Consider the following 27,442-nt stretch of genomic DNA (forward strand, 5'->3'; position numbering starts at 1 on the left):
AGGGAGAGGGCCCAGATTCTTCCTGAAGCCTCACCGGGTTTGAGGGGAGTTTTGGCCTGGCTTGGGAGGAGGCCTCAGCTGATAATTTGAGAGTTATTTCTGTCATTAATAATAGCAGCTGTATGTCTTTGACGGCTTCCTATGGGCCAGGTCCTGTGCTTAACACTTCCTGTAGTCCTATTAGCATTTCCATTTTACAGATGGGCAAACGGAGGCTCAGAGAGGCAAAGTCACTTGCCCAAGGTCACACAGCTGGGATTTGAACCCTGACTGCCCCATGCCCCAACCAGACTGGGCAGGCAATGGCCGATGGGCCTGCTTTCCCATGCTTGAGGTGGGGCAGGAGTCGTGGGAGAGGCTAAGGGTCTAGAGAGATTGAGGGTCTGGAAGGCGCAGCCCCCTTCCGCCACTGCTGCCCCTGCCTGATAGGAGCCTGATAAGGCCCTTGTGCGTCAGAGCCCTGGAGCTGACGTGCTTGGCTCCCATGAGGGGCCCAGGGGTCAGGACGGGTAGAGGGGAGGGGGCGTGGCTCCCAGCCCTTTTCTATGGATCCCAGCCCGTCTGCCCCACATCTGCTGCTGGGGAAACTGGGGGATTGGAGCCCACCTAAAAGAAGCTCAGGGAGAGAGGACCCAGAGAGAGAGAAATGAGATAGAGGGGGTTTCCAGCCATGGGCATCCACGGGGGTGGAGCCCGATGGGAAAACTGAGGCTCCCAGGGTTACTCAGCCCAAAGGGTTTGGGATAGATCAGATGGGAAAACTGAGGCCTGGGGCATTACGCAGAAGGGAGGTCAGAGGTAGAACCCGGAGAGGAGTTCAGAGACACAAGACACCAACCAGCCTGAGGTGTTCAGGGATGGAGAGCAGATGGGGAAATGGAGGCACACCCAGCGGAGGGAACTAGGGCGAGGAGTCCACAGAGGGCGCCGAGGCACGGGGAGGGCTCAGCCAGCAGACGAGGTTGGAGCAGCTCCTGGTGCCAGCGTCCCTCTTCCTGGGAATCCCCGAAGCATTTGTGGATGAGTGACAAACTGAACTGAGAGAGGGTGGCAGAGAGAGGTCGGGGACTGGGGTGTCAGGGGAGGGGGCCATTTGGGCAAGGGATCGTGAGTTGGGGTGCAGGCATTGGTTAAGAACATGTGTGCTGAGCCCCACAGACCTGGGTTCGAATTCTGGCTCTGCGGTGGTGGGGGGAGACGGGGGTGGGGAGATAAAGCTCCTCCCCCAAGGAAATCAGATTTCCGAAGTTGCAGGGAGCCATGGAGACAGACACTAAACAGAGAGAAATGGAGCAAGATGATTTCACATGCTCAGAGGGATCAGAGATCAATTTTACACTGTCTACTGTTGGAGGATGGTGGTGATCAAGGACCACCTCTCTGAGGCGGTAACTTTTGGGCTGAGGTTTGAATAATAGGATGGAGCCAGCCATGACAAGATCAGGAACAGAGCGGGTGTCTTAGTTAGGTGGAACAGCAAGTGCAAAGGCCCTGAGGCTGGACTGAGCTTAGTGGAAGACAAAGGAAGCCTGTGCAATGGGACGGGGGCGGGGGTGGGGGAAAGAGATGAGGGCCCCTGATCGATAGCTTGGGATGGACTAGTAACTCTTATTATGAAGCGGGGATGGAACTGGCTTTGGTTGGCCTATGGCTCATGGCTACTCAAGGGGATGCAGCCCATTTCTCCTACTGGTTGAGTTTTGAGGTCTGGGTGCCCTGGTCTGTGCCTGCAGTGAGAGCGGCTGCTGAGGTCCATCCCCGCTGAAGGTTGAGCAGTGGGGAGTCCCCTCCCAGGGAACTCCCAATGGAGAGGGCAATGCTTACCCTGAGGGTGGCATTCAGGCACCTGTGGGGAAAGCTCTGGGGTCGGCCAGGATGCATCACACCACGCATTAGCTTCTTCAGCTCCTCCAACCGCCCTAGGGGGTATGTGAAAATATTACACCCAACTTACAGAGCAGAGAAACTGAGGCCCACAGAGGGAAGGGGACTTGCCAGGGTTCCACAGTTAGTTACCTCGAGGCCAGGGATGACGCCCCAGCAGAGCGTGTGCTCTGAACCACCGCTTCGGGCTTCCTGGGGCCGGGACTCCAAATTTTCTGGCTTCATGTCTCAATGTTCTGTTTCTTTGGGTGGAAGCCCAGGGCCCATTCAAGGAGGTCCGCAGTGGGTGGGCTGGGCAACCATGACATTGTCTGCTGGTCCCCAGAGGTCTGCCTCCACTGAACTTGCTGTGTGACCCTGGGCAAATCCCCTCCCCTCTCTGGGCCTTAGTTGCCCCCATCTATAAAATGAAGGCAGATTGGGATCCCCACCCAGGGCTGCTCTCTCAAGCCCGCTCCCCAAACCTCCTCCTTCCGCAGGTCTGGGAGCAGTGACCCCTACTGCATAGTGAAAGTGGACGACGAAGTGGTGGCCAGGTGAGGAGGGGAGGGCAAAGGGAGCAGGGCTGGGGGACGGGGCTCCGTCTTGATCTGGGGAGTCCAGGCACAAGAATTCACGCTGAAAAGAGGACCTGGGGGAGGGCAACATTTACCCCAAGCGGGGGACTCGCAGGCCTGATGGTGGGTGCTTTGTGCCCTGGCCATGGGCCCAGACAGAGGGGGCGCCGGCTCCCCTCTCCATCTGGTCCCACCAACTGGCCGACATCTTCCCCCTTCCCCCTTGTCCCGATGATGCCCCTGCTGGCGTCCTGGGGCTGACTCAGTGGCGGCCAGATTGTACCTTCCGCAGTGGCCTCCCCGGGGACGGGCATCTCACGCTTGGCTGGGCTAGCTGGTTCCGGGCCTGCTGGGTGCTGCGCGCACCTGGGTGTGTACGTGTGTGTGCGTGTGTGTGTGTGTGTGTGGGCGTGCATGTGCGCCCGGCTGGGCCTGCTTGTGAGTGTGTGTCGGGGTGTCGGAGGGCTGGTGTGAATGCCTGCAACCACTGGTGCGTGTCCCTGGGGGTGTGCAGGCTCAGAGGTTCACGTTGTGTACCAGCCTGGGGGGGGGATACGTGTGTGTGCACACGTGGGCTGCCGTGTACACGCATGTGCGCACCAATGCCTGCTTATTTGGGTACACAGGCGCCACTGTGAACACATGTGAGGACGTGAAGATGTTTGGTGTGTGTGAGCGAGTCTCGGGCCGGGGAGACATCGGGCTGGGCTGTGCTGGGCTGGGCTTGGTTGCCAGCCCTGCAGGCTGAAGGGCAGCTCTCAGCCCCCGCAGGCCTGAAGGGTGTGGGTGGGCCGGCGGCTGAGGCCTCGGTTCCTATGGAGACAGCAGGATTCAGGATCCTCCTGGCACCAGTTCTGGTCCAGATGGGCCGGGAGCTGGGGGCAGGGAGCCCGTGTGGGGGAGGGTAGCCTGCAGCACACCAGCCAACCACCCCCCATCCCATCATTCTCTCTGTGCTTGTGCTGCCCCTTATCACATTCTGTGACACCACCCCCAAACCCACAGACTGATTTTCCGTGTGACCCCAGGCTGTCACCCCCTCTGGGCTCTGAGGAGCCTCTCAGCTCGGGGGCTGGGGAGCCTGAGGGGACTTCCAGCCGGGAAGAGGTCAGGGTAGCGGGAAGAGACTGTTTGGAAAGAAGAGTCTGTCTGATGGTGGGGCCCTGGGCTGTGTGTGTGTGTGTGTGTGTGTGTGTGTGTGTGTGTGTGTCCATGTTCATATTCTTTGTTGGGGAAGAGTGTGTGGAAGGAAGGAGGAAGGCAGTGGCAGGTGTGCAGACCAAATTTTGCAACCGTAAATTTTGGTGTGTCTTCACCGGGCAAAGTAGGTTCTTTTTTCCCCGTTGCGTAAAGGGAAGTGCATCTGCAGGGGTGTTGGGGTGAAGATGTATGTGTGTCTGTTTCTGGGTTTGTCTTGGTCCCTGACCCTCCTGGGGTTCCCCTTGCTTACTGAGTGCTCTGGCCCCTGCTGACTTCATGGTCTCCTGGCCCCTCACACTTCCCTGCCTCCCAACCACCATCTTCTTGTTCCTCAAAGTCACCATTCCTGCCGCAGGGCCTTTGCACGTGCTCTTCCAGCCATGTGGAATACTTGTTCTCATCCTTTTTCCCCGCTTTGCCTGACTAGCTCCTGCAGGAAGCCTTTCCTGACCCCTCCTATCCTCACGCCAGTGGGCGCCACTGAGCTAACCAATCACAGAACTTCTCTCACTGTGTCACAAGGGCTCAGGAGGGAGCAGCAGTCTGCTGAGCGAGGCTCTGTGGGGGTGGGGACCTCGGCACCTCTTCCTCTGATTCTCCAGAGCCCCCAAGACTTGGCACATAGGTCAGGGTGAGTGTTTATGGAGTGAATGAATGAATGGATGGATGGAATTGTGTGTCTTGTCAGTTACTGTGTGACAGTACCTGACACACAGTTGCTGTGTGTCAGTGTGATTCTGTGTGTGTATCTCTGCTGCGTATCACCCTATGTATGTGAGTGTGTGTCTGTGGGTCTATGTGTGTCTCCATGTTTGGGCATTTCTTTTGTCTGTGTCTCTGTGTGAACGTTTCTGGTTTCTCTCTGTGTGTCTGCACGTGTCTATATGTAGAAACACACAGATGTGTGTTTCTAGAAATTTTTGAGGATGCATATGTATATCTGCATATGTGTGAATGTGTCTCTTTGTGTCTCTGGCTTCCTTGGTATATCTGTGAATATCTCTGTTTCAGTGTGTATCCCCATGGGAGTGTGCGGGGTGTGTGTGTGTGTGTGTGTGTGTGTGTGTGTGTGTGTGTGTTGAGGTCCCTGGGTGTGTGAGGGTCAAGGTTTGTGTGTGTATTTGTGTGTGTCTCCATGCCTGGATTCTTGAGTGTATGAGTGTGTGTGTGTGTAGCTGTATTTGAGTGTATTTGAGTAGCTCTGGGTGTGTATGTGTCTGGATCCCTGTGTGTGTGTGTTTGTGTCCCCAGGTACCTGCTGCCTGTGTGGCCCAAAGGCCCCCAGCCCCCCGTGTCCCCTTTTGCAGGACAGCCACCATCTGGCGAAGCCTGAGCCCCTTCTGGGGGGAGGAGTACACAGTGCACCTGCCCCTGGATTTCCACCAGCTGGCCTTCTATGTGCTGGACGAGGATACCGTGGGGTGTGTGTGCTGGGGACCCAAGCCTGGGCGTCTGAGGGAAGGCGGGACACCCCGATACACAGTACCCACCCACCCAGCCGTTGACGCCTTGCCTCCACCTCTCCACGGGCGGGGCAGGGGTCCCTAAGTTGGACCCTCATCTGCCTGCCTTTCTGCAGGCACGACGACATCATAGGCAAGATCTCACTGAGCAGGGAGGCCATTGCAGCTGACCCCCGAGGTGGGTGAGGGGCACTGGCCCCCAGCCGGGCAGAGGGCAGAGGGGGTGGCAGTTGTAAAGGCATAGCCAGCAGCACGGGGCAGCACAGAGCCTTCAGGGGAAAATTATTTTGGTTGTTGCTTTTGTTTTTCATTTTAATTTAGTTCGTTTATTGAGCAGTTAGCTTATTTACATAGGTCAATATTCAAAAGGTACAATTAGCAGTGAAACTGTCCCTCTTATCCCAGCTACTCCATTCTTTTTTTTTTTTGGCCGCACTGCACGGCATGTGGGATCTTAGTTCCCCAACCAGGGATCCAGCCCGCGCCCCCTGCAGTGGAAGCGGGGAGTCTTAACCACTGGACTGCCGGGGAAGTCCCCCCCAGCTACTCCATTCTCATCCCCAGTGTTGTCAGTTTCTTGTATGTCCTTCTAGGGACATTTTAAACATATGCAAGCAAGTAACAATAGTAATAGCAGCAAACACTTATATAGTGCTTACTGTATGCTGAACACTTTCTAAGTGCTTTACACGTATCAATTCACTTAATTATCGTAATAACCCTAAGAGATAGGTACTCTTGTTATGCCCACTCTATAGGTGAACAAACTGAGGCACAGGGGGTTAAATAACTTGCCCAAGATCACAAAGTTATTAAGTGGGACAGCTGGGATTTGAACCAAGTTGTCTAGTTCCAGAGTCTGTGATCTTAACACTATACTATATATGTTTTTGTTCTCTGCTTATAGGAATGGTAGCCCATTAAACTCATTGGTTCTGTACCCTGTCTTTTCACTTCACCATGTACCTTGGAGATCTTTCCATATTGGTGTCCCCAGAGCTTCCTCATTCTTTGATCTTCGTATGACTTCATGGCACTCCATTGTGTGGATGTGCCATCATTTATTTGGCTTGTTCCCTCTTGATGAACACTTTGGTTCTTGACAGTCTTTTCCTAGTTCAAACAATGCTGCAATGACTAGCCTTGTACAAACGTGACTGCACACATATATGCAAGTTACATCAATCAGCTTGATAAATTCCTAGAGGTAGATTTGCTGGATCAAAGAGTACCCACATTAGCACATTTGATAGTTATTATAGTAATTAAGTTACCCTCCCTGGAGGAGTTAACAGTTTAACCCATCCTGTACCCTTGCCAACAAATACCAAACTTTTGGATCTTGTATCGGATAGGTAAAAAAAATTGCCTCTTAGTGTGGGTTATTTTGCATTTCTCTATGAGTGAGATTGAAGACCTTTTTATATATTCAAGAGTCACTTTATTTCCTTTTTTGTCTATTGTCTATTCACATTGTATGTGTATTTTTCACCCACTGGGTTGTTGCCTTTTCTTACTGATTTGTAGGAGCCCTTTACATGTGAGGAAAATGAACTTTGTCATATTAGCTGCAAAATGTTTTTCTCCCTTTGTGGCTTATATTTTGACTTTGCTTACAATTTTTTCCAGAAGAAAATTTGTTTCTTTTTCTGTAGTCAGAAATTTTTTTTTGGCTCTTGATTTTCTGTGATACCTAAAAAGGCCTTCTCAACCCTACGATTAAGACAATTTTTTTTTACATGATTCTTTCAAGCAACAATTTGTTCCCATTTTTTTTTTTTTTTTTGCAGTTAAGTCTTTCATATATTTGGAACTTACGCAGATACAAAGTATGGGGTAGGGATTAAACTTTACTACTTTTTGTCTAGATGACTACTACTTGTCTTGACGCCATTTACTGAATAATATAATAATATATTTTTTCATGAGTGAGCGTTAGTTGACAGCCTATGTGCCAATCATCATAATCATCACTCCTATTTAATGAGGGCTTATTATGTGCCAGGCACAATGCTAAGTACTTTATATTTAGTCCTCACAACACCAAGTGAAGTGTGCACCAGAATGATCTCAAATTCACAGCTGATGGGAAGTGAGGCTCGGAGAGGTGGGGTGACTTGTCCCTCCTAGAAGTTGCAGAGGTGGGAGTTGACACCAGGCTGTGCCTGCCTCCTAAGTCTGTGTTCTTAACCTGTCCACTGAGCTGTCCCCAGTGTGCCTCAAACATCCACCCAAGGGAGTGGAATTAAATTAATGACATATAAGGCTTAACTTCAAGGAACTTATGGACAGATAGAAAAATAAAACACATTTACCCAGAACAGGGAGGAAGAAAAAAACGAAACTGTCATGTGTCTGTGGGTGCCTTTTATTTTTTACAACGACCGCAATATGAGGGTGGAGGTATGTGAGGCATCACTGGCATGATAGAGGGCAGTGAGGGCTAGTGTGGTCAAGGAAGGCTTCCTGGAGGAAGGGGAATGTGTTGGTTCTTAAAGGTGCTTTGGCAAAGATGCTAAGGCACATCTCCATAGATTCTCTTCTAAGGTCAGGTGTAAGCCAGGCCAGATGGAATACTTGATGGGGGTTGATTGGGGAGGAGGCCAGAGTCTGGACTTTCTTCTGGAGACACTAGGGAGTCATCGATGGTCCCTGAGTAAGACAGTGAAGAGATTGGAGCCATAATATCAGAGGATGCACTGACAGAAGAGATCAGATACATTTTCAGAAGGTTTCTGTGCTGCCGTGTAGATATTGGATCACAGTGGGACAGAAGTAGATGTGGGAGATCAATTAGGTATCTGTTGCAATAATCAAGTGAGAAAAACTGATGGCATCCTGGACTTGGGGGTAGCAATGGAGCTAGAGAGGTGAGATGCAACTTACACTTCCAGCAGCATGAGGGAACTAGATCATCAGAAGGGCCCTCCTGCCACATAACAGTGAGATCCTGAATTAGACGCAATTCCTAATACATTGTTGGAAGGATGTAAAGAAGGAAAAAGCCCTCAGTGTTCCTCCCCCCGCCTCCTGCAAATCGTGAGCTAAAACCTAACAGGGAGCGGTGAGCAACAAGCAAGGGAGTAGGGAAGGATTTCCCTGAAAGTAAATGTCAATATCAAATTCACAGTCAGCAAACAGACTAAATCTTAGGCTAGGGGGAAGGCAGGTATTACTGAATCTGAGAATTCCCCATTAGATTGAGACCCTTAAAAGGTTCCAGAATAAGCAACCACCACTGCTCTCCAGGGAGAAGCATCTTCATGTTGAATTTCCCACAGAGTGAGCTCCAACAAGCATGACTTCACAATCAAAGAACACTACACACTCAAGGAAGTGTGCCATGCCACCATGAGCGAGAGTCAGCAGAAACAATGGCCATCAGATTTAGACCCATAAAGACTTTAGATTTTGTATTTATGATTATAGAAATTAAAAAAATTCAATAAATAAACTAATCACCAGAAAGGGCCAGCAATAACCAAGATAAATTAAAGCAATACATTAAAAAAATAGACTGACTTGGAAAAGAACCAAATCAAACTTTTAGAGATAAAAAGTACAATTGTTGACATTGAAAACTAAGTGGCTGAGTTCAACAGCAGATCGTTCATTCAGAAAGAAATTATTTAAACCTTAGCCCAGAGAAATGAGAAGGAAAGTATAAAAGAGAAGTTCAAGGCATAGAAAATAACTGAGAAGGTCTAACATTCGTTTAATTGGAGTCCTAGAAGCAGAAAATAGAAAAAGCTGGGGAGAGGAAATGATAAAAAAAAATTGACGACCTGGAATTTTCCAAAACTCAAGGAAGGGCATGAGTCCATAAGTAGAAGAAGCACAACCTGTACTAAGCAGGATAAAAAAAAAAAAAAATCCTTACCTAGACACATTGTGGGGAAACTGCAGCAAACATCAAAGACATAGTCCTTAAACTTGGAAAAGATAGACCATTCACACAAGATCAATTATTAGGCTGAAGTGACTTCCCAATAACTACAATCAAAGCTGGAAGTCAGTGGAACAATATCTCTAAAGTGTTGAGAGAAATGAGAGACAGAGAGGGAGAAGGAGAGAGGGAGAGGTTAAGACTGAGACTAAGATTGACTTGATTGATTGAAGCAGAGAGCCTGAATGAAGGCTCAGAGATAGGAATGTCCAAGGTTTTTTTTGAGGGGAGAGTATATTGGGACTAAATGATGCAGGGCTTTGTATACTAGGATGAAGAGTGTGATAGTACATGGTTAGGGGCATTGGCCCTAGAATTATACTGCCCGTGTTTAAATCCTAGCTCTGCTGTTTACTAGCTGTGGGATCATGGGCAAAGCTCTTTCCTCACTGTGCCTCATTTTCCTCATCTGGAAGTAGGGATAATTACAGTACCTAGAACAGAAGGCCAACATGAGAGGTCCAAGACTCAATACCTTTTTAATGTTAATTGAATTTTTAAGTTAATGCAATGTCTAGACCACGGTAGGTGCTTAATGAATGTTAGTGCCTGCGCCCTCCAGGAATTGATAGCTGGATCAACCTGAGCCATGTGGACCCTGATGCAGAGGTGCAGGGTGAGATCTGCCTGGCCGTGCAGATGCTGGAGGATGTGAGGGGCCGTTGTCTTCGCTGTCACGTGCTCCAGGCCAGGTATGGTCATGACGGGGGATTGGATGGGGGGATGGTCTGAGAATGAGCAGAAATCCACTGGGTCCTCCCAGCTGCCTTGAGACCACCTCTCTCCTGTCACACTTCTGGGCTCTCAACCAGGATCCCTGGCAGGCAAACGGTTCAAGCTCACCAGGTTGCAAATTTCTTGGGTTAAAGCACAAGCAAAATCTTTGTTGGGGCCCCAGTGACCAGCAACCAAAGGCCAGATACTCAGGATGACCAGACAGATGAGTGTGGAGGTGTATCAATCAAATTGTAAGTGATAGACAGCCAATTCATACTGGCTTAAGCAGATTGGCTTGTATGAATGACATGTAGCTTCAGGCATGGCTGGATCCAGGTGCTCAAACAGTGACATCAGGAATCTATAGACATAGATTCCTTGGATGTCTTTTGTATTAACTTCATCCTCAGACAGTCTCTCCCCAGGTAGGGGCAAAGATGACCCCAGAAGCCCCAGACTGGCATCGTATCAACTTGGCAGCTCCAATGGAAAAAGAACTTCTGTCTTTCACCATTTCCAACCAATATCCTGGGACTAATTCTTATTGACCCAGTCTGGGGTACATGCCTATCACTAAACCAATTACACTGACTGTGATTGGTCAGGCCTGAGTTCCAAGCCCATTCCTGCAGTGGAAGGAGGGATCAACCCACATAAGTCATGTGGGCTGGGAGAGAGGGAGGGGTAGGTCCTGTCCCAAAGAAACATAAGAAAGAAGACGGATGCAGGACCAGTAAAACCCACAGATGAACCTCCAGGGGCACCAGCTCCTGGGATATTCATCTTCCTTCTTGCCTATTTATCCCTCCTCTCTGTTTCTCAGCTCCCCCTTCACTCTTTTTCCTTAAATACTTCCACTCCTCTTTTCCCTCCCATCTCCTATCTTGTTTTCTGAATTTTTTTTCAACACCTTACTCCCTCGACCCTTACTTTTAGGCCAGTCCTTGCCCAGGTTGGGCTGGATCTCTATTTCTAGTTTGCCCTGTGACCTTAAAGCCCTTTCTTGCCCTCTCTGTGCCTCTCCTACGACCTCCAGATTTCTGTCCCCAGCTGGGGCTCCCTGGAGTCTGGATGGAGTAGCAGGCAGGCATAGGACAAACAAAAGGACTCCATATGGGGCAGGGACCCCTCATCTGCTCTGTGCCCATGGCCTGCTCCCCAGCCACAAAGCTGTGCAGGATCCTTGCAAGCAGCAGAGGGACTGATTGCAGTCGCTTAGCAACTGGGCTGGCTCCTAGGAAACCAAAGAAGGCTTTGGGTGCCGAGCAGGAGTGGGAGAGGAGCAGCGGGAGGAAACAAGCAGCCCCTGGGTGTGTGTGTGGGGGAATGTCCCTGGATTTGGGGGACCTTGGGAAGGAGGGGTGGGGGAGGCTGACTGGGGTGAGCCTTTGGGTTGTCATGGCAACCAGAGGCAGGGGGTCCCTGCTTCACGCCTTTTCTTCGTCCTAGGCACGGTGTGGGCATGAGTGTTTGTTGAGTGAATGAGTGAGCTGAGCACTTACCACTTGCCGGCTGCTATGCTGAGCCCTTTACACATATTGTCACATTTAACCCTTGGCCCTGTGAGGTTGGTCTGTTATTACTCCGATTTTCCAGATGAAGAAACTGAGGCTCAGGGAGGTGAAGTGAATTTTCCCAGTGTCACCCAGCCAGTGAATGGGAGAGTCAGGCTTTGAACCCTGGCATCTGGCATCTGGTCTCCCATCCAGGGGCTCCAGGGAAACTGAGGCTCCCTTCCCCCTCCTCACTGCACCTTCACCTGCTGCTTTGTGATGTTCAACTTGACCTTTCCGTGCCTCAGTTTCCTTCCCTAGAAAATAGGGACATAGTAGCGTGTCCTCGTAGGGTAGCATTAGTCAATAGGAGGACACTGGGTTTGGATGGGCCTGGTGAGGGATGCTCCTCGCTGGATCCCTACAGTGGGGTAGTTTGTTGCCTTGGAAACCAGCAGCATTTGAATGGTCTACCCTGAACCCGCTTTCCAAGGTCCAGCTTGGGTCTTGGTCCTCAAGGGTCCTGTGACCCCCCCACCCCTTACTTCATCTGTCCCCAGGGACCTGGCCCCCCGAGACATCTCCGGCACATCTGACCCATTTGCACGTGTGTTTTGGGGCAGCCAGAGCTTGGAGACTTCGGTAAGTGGTGTAGCGGAGCCGGGAGAGTGGGGCATCAGGTGACCTTGGGAAAGCCACTTAACCTCTCTGAACCTCAGTTTTACCATCTGTAAAATGGGGACAGTGGTCCCATTAGCTCTCTCTCTCTCACTCCCTCCTCTCCCAGACCATCAAGAAGACTCGCTTCCCACGCTGGGATGAGGTGCTGGAGCTGCGGGAGATGCCAGGTTCCCCATCCCCGCTGCGGGTGGAGCTCTGGGACTGGGACATGGTTGGCAAGAATGACTTCTTGGGCATGGTGAGCACCCCCCCAACACCCCCCTCCCCTGACACCCTCCATGGCTTCCCACTGCCTCCGAGGGGGAAGGGGGAGATGGGCTGGGCATCTTCGGGCTTGCTTGGAAGGGTAGATGTGAAGGCTGCCTCATCAGGTCCCCTGGCCAGGCCTGGGTGATGGAGTGCCATTGTTCCACTGGTGCAGGAACCTGTCCAAGGTCACAGGGTGGGCCCAGATTCTTATTCTGGGATGAGAGTACCCAGGATGACTGTGTGCTAGCCCTGTGCTAAGTGCTTCTCCAGCATCGCCTCATTTATGTAACCCTGATGGCCACTGTTAAGAGGCTAGGACCATTGTTGTCCCCATTTTACAGATGGGAAAACGAAGGTTCAGAGAGATTAAGTGGCTTTCCCAAGGTCATATGATTAAGAAATGGCAGAGTCAAGATTTGAGTTCAGGTCTCTCTGATTCCAGAATCTAAGTCTAACTCTTACTCCTGGAAGCACTGGGCTCAAGGTCTTTCTCTTGGAACCTCAGTCTCCCCATCTGTAAAGTGCGTGTGATTTTTCTTGCCTCTCAGTAGTAGTGGATGTATACTCAGGCCTGACAGTTTTTGGGTTTTTTTGGCCGCACTGCGTAATCAGGGGTTGAACCTGGGCCGCGGCAGTGAAAACACTAAATCCTAACCACTAGGCCACCAGGGAACTCCAAAGGCTGACAGTTTTTAAAAGGAGGCAAGGTTAGAGCAAATAAGAGGAAGACTTGGTTATGCACTCCTGGTGGGACTGTAAAATGGTGCAGCGGCTTTGGAAAACGGTCTGGCAGTTCCTCAAATGATTAAAGATAGAGTTACCACATGACCCAGCAGTTCTACTCCTAGGTGTGTACCAAAGAGAAATGAAAACTTATAACCACACCAAAAAGGTTACATTAATGTTCATAGCAGCATCGTTCATAATAGCCAAAAGTAGAAACAGCCCAAATGTCTATCAACAGATGAACGAATAAACAAAATGTAGTATATCCACACAATGGAATATTATTCAGCCATGAAAAGGAACAAAGTACTGACACATGCTACAACGTGGATGAACTTTGAAAACACAATGCTAAGTGAAAGAAGTCAGCCCAAAACCTCCCACATCTTATATGATTTAATTTATATGAGATGTCTAATACGAGCAAATCTGTAAAGATGTAAAGTAGATTAGTCGTTGCCAGGGGCTGGGGGATGGGGAGTGATTGCTAATGGGTATAGGGTTTTTTTTGGTGGGGGAACTGATAGAAAATGGACTGAAATTAGTGGTGATGGTCACACAACCCTGTGAATATACTAAAAACCACTGAATTATACGCTTTAAATCAGTGAATTGTATGGGATGTGAATTATATCTCTGTAAAGTTGTAATTTAAAAAGAGAGGGAGGTGGGGCTTGCGGGCCTTCTGGACTGTCTTTATTATTTATTTATTTATTTACTTTTGGCCGCGCCACTGGACCTCCAGGGAATTCCCTTTATGCCTTTTGATAGATGCAAGTTTTGTCCCTAAACAGAGCTGAAAATACACTCAGTCCAGACATGCTGTCTCTAGCAGCTTTGTGACCTTGGGCAAGTCACTCCACTTCTCTGAACCTCAGTTTCCTCAACTGTAAATTAAGTGTCCCCTGGAGGCCCTCAGGATACGGTATGGGAGGAGGAGGTAGCCCTTGGCGGGCTTTGCCGCCCCTCCTTGGGTGGGCAGCCCGACCTCTTCTTCCAAGGCTGGGTGGGGCAGAGCTCTGCTGAGGGTCTGTGTGTCCCCCCCACAGGTGGAGTTCCCCCCGCAGGTCCTACAGCAGAACCCCCCCAATGGCTGGTTCCACCTCCTGCCCTTTCCCAGAGCGGAGGAGGATTCTGGGTAAACGTGGGTGCAGAGGGAGGAGGCTGGGCTGGAACCATGTTGGGTACCACCTTCAGCTTGTATTATTACAGTATTTCTACTGGCCGATATCTGTTCACACCTGTTTATACTGGCCACACCTGCCCACACCTGTCCACACCTGTCTTGTTTTACAAATATCTATGCTCTTTACCTGTACTCACACCTGCCTACCTTGGCTCACCGCGCTGGCCCATACATACTTACGTTCCTTCACCTGTGATCTGGCCCTGGCCAGGGGAAGCCTGGGTGCCCTGCGGCTGAAGGTACGCCTGACCGAGGACCGCGTCCTGCCCTCCCAGTACTACCAGCCACTCAGGGAGTTGCTCATGGAGTCTGTGCTGCGGCCGGCAGAGGTGGGTGCTTCACTGCGGGTGGGCAGGGATCTGGATGATGGCCTCCCCTTGCTTCAGGAATGTCTAGCTGGGCTTTTCTGCTTTGGGGTCCCAGGGCCCCAGGCCACCTCTCCTGCCTCCTGTCCTTGTGCAGGAAGATGCTGCCAGCCCCCTGGCTGTCCTGGAGGAGCTGACCTCGGGGGACTGCCGCCAGGAGCTTGCCACCAAGCTGGTGAAGCTCTTTCTTGGCCAGGGCCTGGCTGGGCCCTTTCTGGACTATCTCACCCGGCGTGAGGTGGCACGGACCAGTGAGTTGCCTGCATGACCCTCAGGCATCACTCCCCAAGGATGAGTCTGCAGCGCATCTCTGTGAGAGAAATGGGGGGGCCTCAGGCAGAAGGCAGGGGCTGCTGTGTCTGTATGTGTCGGAGGTGGCACAGGCTGTGCACTCCCAGTCAGCTGGCAGCATGGTCCTGGGTTCAGGCCCTGGTTTTGCTACTCATGAGCTGTGTGACCTTAGGCAGCTCACTTAACCACTCTGGGCCTTTGTACTGTGAACAGAGTTGATGTTGCAAATCTCCTCAATTCCTGAGGCTGGAAGAATCATGACCCCCCACCTTGGGTGGGTGGGGTGAGGTGGATTCAGCCCCCCAAATCCCAGCAAACATTTCCCTCTGTCCTCCCAGCTGACCCCAACACCCTCTTCCGTTCTAACTCCCTGGCATCCAAGTCAATGGAACAGTTTCTGAAGGTGAGTAGATGAAGCTTCCTCAAGGGAACTCCCTTCCCAGTGCTTTACTCGGACCGCAGAGCGTGGCCAGCCTCAGGTGGCACTTGGTGGCGGAGCTGGGGTGCTGGTGGCTGGTGGCTGGCCTAGCCCTGAGTTGCACCCCGACCCCAGCCCTTGGGCAGGCCCCCGCCTCGCTTTGAACCTCTCCCTGCGTGGTCCCCCTGCCCCTCGCTCACGGGCACACCCTGGCCTCGCCCTCAGCCCCGCCCCGTGTGGTGCCCCCCTGCCCCCAGCTCGTGGGCATGCCCTACCTGCACGAGGTCCTGAGGCCGCTGATTAACCGCGTCTTCGAGGAGAGGAAGTACATGGAGCTGGACCCGTGCAAGATGGACCTGGGCCGCACCAGGTGAGCCGAGCCTGAGGGGTGAACCCTCCACGGCACCCTTGTCTGCCTGCAGCCTTGTCAGGCCGGGTCTCTGCCGACTGCCCCCCACCCCTCCCTCCAGCACGACTGCTCAGGAGCCCCGCATTCTACCTCAAAGCCTCCCCTGCAAGCGCCCAGCCCCTTAGACGGTGCAGTGGTTATGGGCAGGACTCTGAGACATGAGCTCCCTGGGTCCAAATCCCAGCTCTGCCACACCTGCTGGGCAAGTTACTTAAACCCCCGTGAATATCTACCTGATGGATTGTCATGAGAATTAACTGAGTTATGCGCACAAAGCCCAGCATTAACTAATACTCCATAAGGACTAGTTATTTCTGTGATCGTGGTGGTGGTGGCTGAGGCCCTTGGGGGAGGGCCCTGCGTGGGTCTGTGAGCAGAGGTGGCATCCTGCAGCGCTTGATGACATGGGGTTAGGGAGCAGGGCAGTGACGGGGTCGGGGGAGTCAGTTCATGCCTCCCTGGGCTCCTCCTTTCTTTTTTTGTTTTGGCCGCGCCGTGCAGCATACGGGATCTTAGTTCCCTGACCAGGGATCGAACCCGCACCCCCTGCAGTGGAAGCGCAGAGTCTTAACCACTGGACCGCCAGGGAAGCCCATGGGCTCCTCCTTTCTTTCCAGGACTTTCCTCCTCCAGCCAGGGTGGGCGGGCTTGTTCCTGCCAAGCCATCCGAGCCGGTTGCTGGGCAGTCCATTGGGGACCATGGTGGAGGCAGGAGAGGGTCTTTCCTTCACTTTGGGCCTTGCCCAGCAAGTGCTGCCCACACCTTCTGACTACCCCGGAGGCAGGTATTAGGATCCCTTTTTACAGATGAGGAAACTGAGGCTCAGAGAGGGGAGGTCACCTGCCTAAGGTTGCACAGTTGGGAAGTTGCAAAGTGGGGATTTGAATCCAGGCCCTGAGCAGGAGGTCAGAGTCCATCTGTCAAACCCCTAGGCCAGGGCTTTTCCCAGCACACTTGGCAAGAATAGTGGGAGTCAGTGGGCACCCGCAGGGAGCAGGAGCATCCAGGAACCTGGGCAGGGAAGAGTTGCAGACGGACTCTGGAACTGGCAGTCTTGAGTTATAATCTCTGTTCTGCCACCTATTTGCAAGGGGAACTCTCTGAGCCTAAGTTTCCTCATCTGTTAAATGGGAACAATCAGCCTACTTAATCTAACATTGGGTTGCCACTAGGATTAAATGATTCAATGCCAGAGACAATTAGTTCAGGGCTTAGCTTGTTGGGTCCAGGGCACAGTGGGGCTGAGAACCCCCAGCCTGGCTTCCATGGAATTCACAATCTGAGGGTAGGCAAGACAGACCCTAAACCTGCATGGGGACAGGAAGGAAGGGAACAAGATCATTGCAGATAGAAAACTGCTATTCCATCGTCCATTCAACGAAACAATTGTTAAGCACCTACTATGTGCCAGGCACTGGGCTGAATGCTGAGTTCGTAGCAGGGAGCAAATGGACACAAATCCCTCTTCTCGGGGGAGACAGATAATAAACTAAAGAAGAAGGTTATTGCAGGCGATCAGTGGAATGGAGGGAGATAAAGTGAGGGAGGGTCCTGGGAAGAGCCAGGAGCAGGGGAGGGGCTTGCGATATTCCGTAGGGTGGTCACAGGGACAGCCTCCCAGAGAAGGGGACATGGAATCAAAGACTTGGAGGAGTTGAGGGAGGGAGTCGTGCACAGATCTGCTGGAAGAGTGTTCCAGGCAAGGGGAACAGCAAGTGCAAAGGCCCTGGGGCGGGAGTGTGTGTCTGGCAGGTCCACACTGAAAATGCACTGAACCAGGGTCCGTGATGATGAGCAGTGGGGGAGGGATTGCCTCTTTGAGGAGGTGATTCCCAGCAGGGGGATCAGCAGGTACAAAGGCTCCAAGACAGAAATAAGCTCCGTGTGTTTAAGCAGCTGCAGTGGAATGGTAGGAGGGGAGGCCATGGAGATGGGATGGGAAGGTGGGTGCTCTCTGAGCTCAGTGGGAGGGTTCTGAGCAGGCAGATGCCAGGCTCTGAGGCGGAGCCCTCCACTTGCTCCCCCAGGAAAATCTCCTTCAAGGGTGCGCCGTCCGAGGAGCACGTGCGGGAGGTCAGCCTGGGGCTGCTGACGGGCTACCTGGGGCCCATCATGGATGCCATTGTGGGCTCCGTGGGGCGCTGCCCGCCCGCCATCCGCCTCACCTTCAAGCAGCTGCGCCATTGCGTGGAGGAGCGCTTTCCCCAGGCAGAGCACGAGGTGGGCCAGGCACTCCCATTGGGCAGACGGGGAGACTGAGGCTGGGGAGGGGCAGTAGCTTGTTCAGGGTCACAGGGAGAGGAAGGGCAGGGGCGGGACAAAACCTGGGCTGCCCACACTGAAGTGCTGTGTGTCTTGGCAGAAGTGGGGACAGTGTTCTGATAGGATCTGGGACCCAGGGGTGATGATGATGATGATCGTGATGATGATAATAATAGCAGTTAACACTATATGTAGCCCTTTCTAGGAGTCAGACCTTGTTTTACATATTTATTACCTCGTCTAGTCTTCACTTCCATCCTACGAGGCGGGTGCCAGTATTATTCCATTTTACAGAGGAAGAAACTGAGGCCCAGAGAGGTTAAGTTACACAGCTAGGAGGGGGTAGTGATGGGATAGACACCCACCCAGGCAGACTCCTGAATCTGTGCTCATAACCAACAAATAATACAGTCTGGTGCAAAGCAAGTGCTTCTTAAATTCCAGCTATTAGAGAGAGAGAGACAGACAGAGAGACAGAGAGACAGAGATGGCTGGCACAGAGTACTCAGTAGCAGACACCTAAAATAAAGTCTAAAAATAAATCCCTGCACATGCTAGTGCTTTTCTAATACTGATACAAAAGTTGAACTCCAGGTACTGTAGGGTTCAGGCAGGTGAGGTAAATGAACAGAGCAGTCAAGGTGTCGTGCAGTAGGGAGTGGTAGGGACTGTGGCAAACTGGAGCTCCCACAGCTTGTCTTAAAGGGGCAGATCCAGACAATCAATTATTGCCACGTAGGAATGGGGACCCAGTATTGCCAGATCTTCAGAGGTTTTTTGTTTTTTTGTTTTTTAATCCGACAGTCTGGCTTTTATGTGTGGAATCTTAGTTTTTAAATGTTGGCACTAATTTACCTAACAACAATAACACGACAATAATACTTTGAGCCAATCATTACACGTTTGCAGCTGGACTGGCCTGTGGGTTACCAGTTTGAGACCCCCAGGTTTAATGCTCAGCATGCCTTCCGAGGTGGTCGTCACGGTCCTTGCTTACAAATGACATCGAGTGAGGCTAGGTCTTACACAGCTCTGACATAATAGAAATGCAGACTGGGGTTCGCTTTGCAGAAAGATCTAGGACCCACTAAATGTTGGAGATGTAATGGCCCAACCCCTAGAGCCTGGGTTAAGAGGTCCCGATTTATGCCACACCTCTCCCCACTTACAGATGGGGAAACTGAGGCCCAGAGAGGTGAGGCACCTTGGCCAAGAGTCGTGGACTCAAGGCTAGGCCTCCAGACACGCAGTGGGAATCTGTTCCTTCTTCCCTCATCCCCGCCTGAGGAGTGAGCTCTGGGCCTCCAAACTGGGACATGGGTGATCTACCCCCCAGCTGCAGGGCTCTTGCCTGGGTTGCCAGTGGAGGTGCTAAGTGGGACACAGCCAAGGCAGGGGGGAAGGGAGGGAAGCGGGAGGCCAGTGCCCCAGACAGCCTGGCCCTTGTGGGAGGAGCCAAGATCAATGACACCCAAGTGTCCCCCAGTTCTCAGCCTCCACGGTAGGCAGAGGCCACGGGCAGGGAGCAGAGACTTCCTCAGGCCCACGAGGATGGATGGGGTCGCGGGAACCCAAGGGAGCCCCTTTCTTTGCCGCTCTGACACTTGTTCCTCCTTCTCAAGAAAGGAGGCAGTTAATGAGCTGATGTCAAAGGCTAAAATTACCCTGGAACATGGCGGGCTGGGGGGGCAGCCTTGGGGGCGGTTCAGGGTTCCCGATGAGTGGGACCTCCACCCTCACCTCTGGGCAGCTCCAGGTGCCCAGCTCCTGGCAGGGCTCACTGTCAACGCAGAGGTGCCCCCGGGGAAGTTGGCACACACCCAGAGAGGGTATTGTCTTATGTGTGAATACAGCCCCTAAATAAACACTGCAGCACATTCTCGGGCTAAATATAGCTTGGTGAGTGTGAGGGGTAGGTGGGGAGCCACCTGGGGGGAGCCAGCACCCAGGATAGAGAGACGCCTTCTCCCCAGGTCCCCTCTGCTGGAGCTGGGGGAACCAGCCTTATGTGCATGCAGGTGGACCAGGCCTGGGTCTCACACAGAGGGGCGCCATACTTTACAGTTTGTAGGGGGCAGAGGCTGGGGCTGGGGGATGTGCAAGGGAGCCAGCTGAACTGGGTTCACTACTGAGCCTTGGTTTCTTCATCTGGAAAACAGAGATAATAGCATCTACCCCCATGGGATTGCTTTAGGAGTAAATGTGACAGTTCAGGCTTAGTTTTTGACACTCAGTAGCTAGTGTTAAATGCAGGAGAGTGTGGTGAAGAGCAGAGTTCAAATCCTGCCTGGGTTCAAATCCTGGCTCTGCCACTTATAGCTGTGTGGCCTTGGGCAAGTGACCTTCCCTCTCTGGGTCTCAGTTGCTTCCTCTCAAAAATGGAGATACAGCACCTCCTAGGGTGAATATTAAATAAGCAAATGTATGGAGAAGTATTTGGCCCGTTGCTATTCATTATCAGAAATTGTAGATCTGGGTTTGAATCCTGCCTCTTCTACTCAGCAGCTGTGTGACCTTGGGCAAGTCACTTGACATCTCTGAGCCTCTGGTTCCTCAGCTGTAAAATGGGAATAATGATGATGCCTCTTTCATAGGGCTGTGCCCTTAGCACAGTGCTTGGCACAAAGCAGACTCTGAGGATGTTTGGCTAAGTCTGATCGTGCAGGATTGGTATTATTACTCCATTTTCCAGGTGGGGAAACTGAGGCCCAGAGAGGAAAAGCCTCTTCGGCAGACCAGGATGGCCTCCTGACCTGTCTCCCATTCTACTTCCCCTTGTACCACCAATCTTTAGTCCTTGCTGCCTCAGTTTCCCCAGCTGGGAAGTGGATTTGAGGGACCCCTCTCACCTGCTGCTCCTCTCCGCAGGATGTGAAGAACCTGGCCATAAGTGGCTTTCTCTTCCTGCGATTCTTCGCTCCTGCCATCCTCACCCCGAAGCTGTTTGACCTCCGGGACCAGCACGCAGATCCCCAGACCAGCCGTTCCCTGCTGCTGCTTGCCAAGGTGCCGGCAGTGGAGCCCCCCATCTTGGGTGCCCTTAGCCAGTGAGAAGCATGGGAGGAACAGAGCGGAGGCCAGACCCGTGGAAGACCCAAATGAGACCCAGAGAAACCTCAGTTTGAAATGGCACCATTAGCTTTCCATCCTGAATGTGAAAGCATTCATTTCTCTTTCTAATTCCCTCTTTGGAACAAAACCCCTACCCTTCCAGGGGGAAAGCGGGAAGCAGGCTAGCAGTCATTTATGCCTTAGTATGAATCAGACCATCCTTTGCAAAGGGGTCACATTCTGAGGTTCTGATGGGCTCGAGTATGCACGATGGGATCAAGCAGTCCTGAATGGGGTTATCTGGGTTCAGGAGGGGACAAAATAAAAGCACTGGGGATACATATCTGTGCACAGAGAGGGACAGATATCGTCTAAAGCAGGTGCTGCTAGGAGTTTTCTCCTTTTGTTGAGCACTGATTTGGGAGCCAGGACTCTGGGGCTCTGTTCTGGGTCTACAGAGGGCCTTCCTCACTGCAGTGACCTTGGCCCTGGCATCCCCTGCTTCTTTGCTCAAGGCTGTGCAGAGCATTGGAAACCTGGGCCAGCAGCTGGGCCAGGGCAAGGAGCTGTGGATGGCACCCCTACACCCCTTCCTGCTGCAGAGTATTTCGCGTGTGAGAGACTTCTTGGACCAGCTGGTGGATGTGGATGGGAAGGAGGGTGAGTTCCTGTGGCCCTGCCACAGCCAGCTTGTCTTTCCACTGGACCCTCGGGACCTGCCCCTCTACCACCCCTCCCCCACCCCTAGCACTGAGACCGTGGACCTGTGGGTCAGCTAGTCAGTCAACTAACATTTCCTGGCACATACCATGCTAGGTCCCACAGACGAACAGACTCAGGCCCTCCAGACCATTCCAGCCCGTGTGGAGATGTGAGCGGGAATCGTGGCATGGTACTCATGCAATTGACAAATATCTATTAAGTGCCTACTTTGTAATAGACACTGTTCCAGGTGCTGGGGAAACAGCAGTGGACGAGACAGAAGAAACTTCTGCTCTCGTGGAAGTTTTATTCTAGTGGAGACAACAAGCTGTAAACAAGATTAATTACCAAATCACATGTGTTTACGGAGTGATAAGTGCTTAGGAGAAAAAATAAAAGAGGGAAGGGAATATTGGGCTGGGGGTGGCAGGTCATTCTTTTAGAGAGGGTGGCCAGGAATGGCCTCACTAGGGTGATATTAGAATAAAGACCTGAAACAGGACAGAGAGCAAGCCATGAGGATCCTGGGGAAGTGTTCCAGGCTGGGCACAGCATGTGCAAAGGCCCTGAGGTGGGGACAGAGAGTGACAGTGAAGGGGCCAGTGAAGAAGAATGAATGAGAGGGAGTGAAAGAGAGGTGGGGAGGGGCAGATCATGTGGGGTCGCTGGAAGGATTTTGGCTTTCACCTGGAGTGAAATGGAACTACGGGACAGTTTTAAGCAGAGGAGTTGGGGGTGAGTCTATATCACAGTGTGGGGCCCGGGTCATGAGACAGTTGGGTCCAAGTCACAAAGGAGCAAGCTGTTGAAATGTGGAGGCCTGGTGGAGGCCTGGTGGTGGCCCCTGTGTGCTGGGGAGGGCCTGTGTGTGGACCCCCTAAGGGTGGCTAGATCCAGGGTACTCCCTGGACTGACTCCATAAGGCGTGGTTCCCCCTGCTGGCTGCCTGCACATCCCTCAAGTTGGAAAGGGATCGCCAAGGCCGACTTTGGGTCCCCCGCTCCCTGCCAGCCCCACCCCCCCCTTCCCTATGGAGAAAGTGGAGTCCAAAGTCATCTTCTCCATCCTCCTGCCTCTAGGGGAGCCAAGAATCACGCTCCTCCATGAGGCCCTCGGCAGGTTGAGCCTGGGTGGGAAGGGTTCACAGTCCCCCCTCCCCATTTCCCAGAGCCTGGGGGCCCAGCCAGGGCCCTGGTCCCGCCCTCGGTGACCGTTCGAGAAGGCTACCTGCTCAAGCGCAAGGAAGAGCCCTCCGGCCTGGCCACACGCTTTGCGTTCAAGAAGCGCTACTTCCGGCTCAGCGGGGAGATGCTCTCCTACTCCAGGAATCCTGAGTGGCAGGTGGGGCTCCAGCCCGCTGTGGAGGGTTTTCCAGGAGTGGCCTCCCTCATAGAGCTGCCTCTTTGTACCCAGGGAGATACTGAGGTCCAGGAGGGGACAAGGACTGCCCAAGGCCCCGTGGCAGCTTAGCAGCTTAGCAAGTCCAGCAAGTCTGAGGCCAGGCTCTGCTCCTATCTTTGGGTCAGTGTGGGCACAGGACACGGACAGGCAAACACCTCCACATAGCATCAAACATTCTTCAGCACGCACACCTATGGTGGCTGGGACGTATCCTCCCAGATGTGGACACGCACAGGGCATGGACACTGCTTAACCCCACTCAGACGTGCCCACCCAGGTCTCTGCCCACATACCATAGAGACTCACAGAAAATTGGATCTGTTCACCCAGAGGTACATGCCCGGCTGGACGGGCACTCACATCCAGGCATTTGTTCACTCATTCATTCATCCATCAAGCATTTATTCGAGCACCTACTATGTACCACGCAGTGTTCTAGTCACTGGAGATACCACAGTAAACAAGACATGAACTCCCTGCTCTCATGGGGCTGCCATTCAAGTCTAGCACAAACTGAGGCACACACTGGATCTACCCATTTCTGTGTCTGCACGTCTACAGATCATAATAGCTAACACTGGAGAGGGTGCCCACAACTTATTCTTTCTACTTTATCAGCAGAGTGTAGATTCTAGAGTTCAACTCCCTGGGTTCCAATTCTGGCTCCACCAGCTGAGTGACCTCAGGAGGGTCCTTTAATCCTCTTGTGCCTCAGTTTCCTCATCTATAAATTGGGAGGAATAATAGACCCAGCCTCAGAAATTCGTTGTAATGATGAAATAAGTTGAGAAATGTATCGTGCTTAAACTACATCTCAAGTGCTGTGTCAGGGGTTGCGATGAGGAGGAGGAGGAGGAGGATGAAGATGGTGGAAGCTGATGTCCAGAGACGTTGTCACTTAGAGGGTGATGGGCCAGGACTGCAGGACTCATGGAACTGCCAAGTGGACACGCACATAGCACAGATGCACGGGGTGAATGTCCCCACGCCAGGGCACACACCCACAGGAAAGCTGTCCCTGGGCACAGCCACCCCAGCCCCAGCCCCCGGCCCGCCCGGCAGCGACAGTCCTCTCTCACAGACGCGCTCCTCCATCCCGGTGTCGCACATCCGCGCCGTGGAGCGCGTGGACGAGGGCGCCTTCCAGCTGCCGCACGTGATGCAGGTGGTGACGCAGGACGGCGCGGGAGCGCTGCACACCACCTACCTCCAGTGCAAGGTGAGGCGCCGCGAATATGAGGGAGGAGCGGAGGGAGCCCCTTGGGTCCCACCCCACCTCTGACCGCCCCCCACCAACTCCCTGAAGAACGTGAACGAGCTCAACCAGTGGCTATCGGCCCTGCGCAAGGCCAGCGCCCCCAATCCGGACAAGCTGGCCGCCTGCCACCCCGGTGCGTTCCGCAGCGCGCACTGGACCTGCTGCCTCCAGGCCGAACGCTCAGGTGAGGGGGCGGGGCGGAATCAGGCCCCGCCCTCCACACCTGTCAATCAGAGAGTGTCCCACCTCCGCCTGGGTTGGCCTGGGTTGGCGCTGCAACCTTGGGCAAGTTCCTTAACCTCTCTCTTGCTTTAAAGTCTCCGCAAGTGTGAAATGGGGTTGATAATAGTGTCCGCCTTGTAGGATTGCTGTGAGGAGTAAATAAGTTGACACATGCAAAGCGATTAGAACACTGCCTGGCACACAGATATCTTTTCAGCGCCCACTAAACGCCAGGCGTCTAGTGGTACACAGACATCAGGCTTGCTCTCAAGGAAAACAAGGGAATAACCAGACCATTGTAATACAGTGTTACAAGTGCCAAGGTGTGGCTTTTGAGACTCCAGAGAACGCCTCTGACCCAGCCCCAGGGTAGGACAGCAAGGAGGGCTTCCTGGAGTAGCTGCTGCTTAAATGTGACCTGAGAAGGATAAGAGTTAAGTAGTGAAGTTGGAGGAAGGAAGAGTGTTTCAGGCAGAGCAAACGTGGGCTGAAGGATTGAGAAAAGTCTGTGGCTGGAGCCTAGAATGTGGGAGGGGGATGGAGAGAAGTGAGACTGTGGCTCTTCTGGGCGAAGGTTGAGGCAGCAGGGCTTGAGGGAAGTAGTAGGTTTGAAGGGTGATTTTAGAGGCAGAAGGGGCAGGGCTTGGCCATGGGGCTTCTGAAAGGGGAATGGGAAGTTAATGATGATGCCGTGTCCCCCTCAGCTGCCGGTTGCAGCCGCACGCACTCAGCCGTCACCCTGGGCGACTGGAGTGACCCGCTGGATCCCGATGCTGAGACCCAAATGGTGTATCGGCAGTTGCTTCTAGGGCGGGACCGGCTCAGGTGGGTCCTCCCCACCACCCAACCCACTTCACTATGACCAGCTGGGGCAGCTACCCACTGTGCCCTCCCCATGTCCACATGTTCTTTCTTTCCATGTGCATCTGATGAGCTTCCGGGGGCCCAGGTTCCAGGGAGGCATCCTCAGGTGGGTGGACCCTAACGTGGAACTGGATCTTGGGATTTTTTTTTTTTTTTAATTTTTACTTTTTCGTCATGCTGCGCAGCATGTGGGGTCTTAGTTCCCCGACCAGGGATCGAACCCGCACCCACTGCATTGGAAGCACAGAATCTTAACCACTGGACCGCCAGGGAAGTCCCATGGATCTTGGGATCTTTTGATACCCAGGACTCCAGAGACACAGGGCACAGAGCTTGGATGTGTCCCTCCACCTTGCTGGCTGGCCTCAGGATCACTGTCATTCAGTGACGGAGATTTGTTCCAACTCATAGTGTGGGTTCTGAAGCTGGCTTGCCTGGGTTCAAATCCTGGACTGGCTACTCACTGGCTGTGTGATCTTGGGCGAGTTGCTTACCTTCTCTACCTCAGTTTCCTCATCTGGAAAATAAGGGTACCAACTGTACATACCTCATGGGGTTGTCCTAAGGAACAAATGAGCTAATACAGGTAAAGCACTTTGTAGGTGCCTGGCCACATAATTAGCTTTCAATAAAGGGTAACAATTATTATTATGCTGTGTGACCTTAGGTAACTTACATTACTTCTCTGTGTCTCAGTGATCATCTGTATAATGGAGCTAATAGTAAGTACCTACATGTGTTTTGTGCTAATTAAATGAGTTTATACATGTGAAGGGCTTAGAATAGGATCTGACATGCTATAAATGTTTGCTGTGATGATGATGATGGTTTAGTGGGAACCTGTAATGTCTCCTTCAACCAGCAGAATCTCTGGGTTTGAGAGCAGCATTGGGACTCAGGAACCAGCTTGGTTTTCTCCCTCTTAACTTTCAGGATGAAATTCCTGGAGGATTCCAACCTGGTTACGACTCCCGAGGCAGACACAGAGAAGGGCTCCAGTGCCACGGAAGGTAAGGGGATAAGGAGGTCCCTTTGCCCTCTCTGATACCTCCCACAACTTGCTAGGCACCCCACCCTCTCCTCCCCTCCCACTCTCCTCTTTCCAGTCCACCAGCAGGCCAGAGGGCTGTGTGTATGCGGCTCTGGCACATTTTAGGATCTCAGGGCACCAGGCACATATGGAGCCCGAGGAAGCCACTGGATCTGAATTACAGCAGCCTGCCCTGGCCTCGCTGAGCCCCTGTGGCCTCCTTTTCTTTCTCCCAGGGGCCTGTCCTGATGCCCTGGCTCACCAGAGAGAGGCAGCTGCCCATCTGCTGGAGGTGCTCGCAGACCTGGATCAAGCCCATGAGGAGTTCCAGCATCAGGAGCAGCGGAAGGTGGCCCTACGCCCCCTGAGGCCCTGAGGACATGCCAGAGCCAGCCTGGAGGGAGGTGGAAAGAGCCGGTGGGCCCTTCTCAGCGTCCCCTGGCCCAGGAGTCTCCTCGTGGCTGTCCGGTACCTCGTTGATGCTGTGGCTTGCAGGCTCCTGGAAATATCCTAATCCCATGTGTCCTAAGCCCAGAACCCAGGCATGGAAACCCTTGGGCAGGGGACCAGCCTTGCACTGAATGGGTCTTACCCTCTGGGTTGAGGCACTCTGGAGTGGATGGAATAAGGAACCTGACCCACTTATCTCAGCCTGAGGTTTCTGCTTCACAGGACTGGCCTCTAGCCACACTGACATGGCCAGCCCTGAGCTGCTGGCCCTGAGCTGCTGGATACAGCTGTACATGAATCCCTGATGCCCTTGTGGCCTTGTTGCCCCAGATAGGCACTAAACAGGCTCAGCCCTTCCTGTTTTCATTTCTGCCAATCCCTGTAGCCACATTGATCCTCCTGAACCCTGTCCTTGGCTGAATATCCTAACCACAAGCCTCCAGAATCAGGTGCCCTCAGGAATAACTGAGGCTGAGAGCCCAGCGTGCATGACCCAGACCCTTGGGAGACTTTGGACCAGGCTCTTTCCCTGTCTTTGAGCCTCAGTTTACCCTGTATAAAATGAGGAGGGAGTGAGTCTAGATGTGTGGTTTTCAAAATGGGTTCCATGGGGGTA

At 52.7% G+C, this 27,442-nt stretch overlaps 1 protein-coding gene across 6 annotated transcripts in view; it reads left to right on the forward strand.

The window, feature by feature from the left end:
• The window catches only part of RASAL1 (RAS protein activator like 1), a 29,385-nt gene extending 1,983 nt beyond the window's left edge, over positions 1-27,402 (forward strand). Inside the window, exons 2-21 of one of the 6 annotated variants that reach the window (XR_014234149.1) lie at positions 2,364-2,420; positions 4,949-5,062; positions 5,221-5,282; positions 9,613-9,742; positions 11,821-11,902; positions 12,048-12,179; positions 13,966-14,054; positions 14,314-14,431; positions 14,565-14,718; positions 15,097-15,161; positions 15,434-15,546; positions 17,614-17,806; positions 20,717-20,854; positions 21,415-21,559; positions 22,770-22,942; positions 24,084-24,221; positions 24,309-24,545; positions 25,187-25,307; positions 26,280-26,356; positions 26,613-26,672. Coding sequence is in view for 5 of the 6 variants with exons in the window: in XM_082353980.1 (XP_082210106.1) it covers positions 2,364-2,420; positions 4,949-5,062; positions 5,221-5,282; positions 9,613-9,742; positions 11,821-11,902; positions 12,048-12,179; positions 13,966-14,054; positions 14,314-14,431; positions 14,565-14,718; positions 15,097-15,161; positions 15,434-15,546; positions 17,614-17,806; positions 20,717-20,854; positions 21,415-21,559; positions 22,770-22,942; positions 24,084-24,221; positions 24,309-24,444; positions 25,187-25,307; positions 26,280-26,356; positions 26,613-26,752 (2,377 nt within the window). In the remaining variant the exon portion in view is untranslated. Of the gene's footprint in view, positions 1-2,363; positions 2,421-4,948; positions 5,063-5,220; positions 5,283-9,612; positions 9,743-11,820; positions 11,903-12,047; positions 12,180-13,965; positions 14,055-14,313; positions 14,432-14,564; positions 14,719-15,096; positions 15,162-15,433; positions 15,547-17,613; positions 17,807-20,716; positions 20,855-21,414; positions 21,560-22,769; positions 22,943-24,083; positions 24,222-24,308; positions 24,546-25,186; positions 25,418-26,279; positions 26,357-26,612 lie in introns of those variants that run through there. The other 5 variants (XM_082353980.1, XM_082353981.1, XM_082353982.1 and 2 more) reach the window with 5 other exon arrangements.
• Positions 27,403-27,442: the final 40 nt, after the last annotated feature.

The sequence above is a fragment of the Balaenoptera borealis genome (assembly GCF_965194805.1).
Source record: "Balaenoptera borealis genome assembly, chromosome: 14".
Lineage (NCBI taxonomy): Eukaryota > Metazoa > Chordata > Mammalia > Artiodactyla > Balaenopteridae > Balaenoptera > Balaenoptera borealis.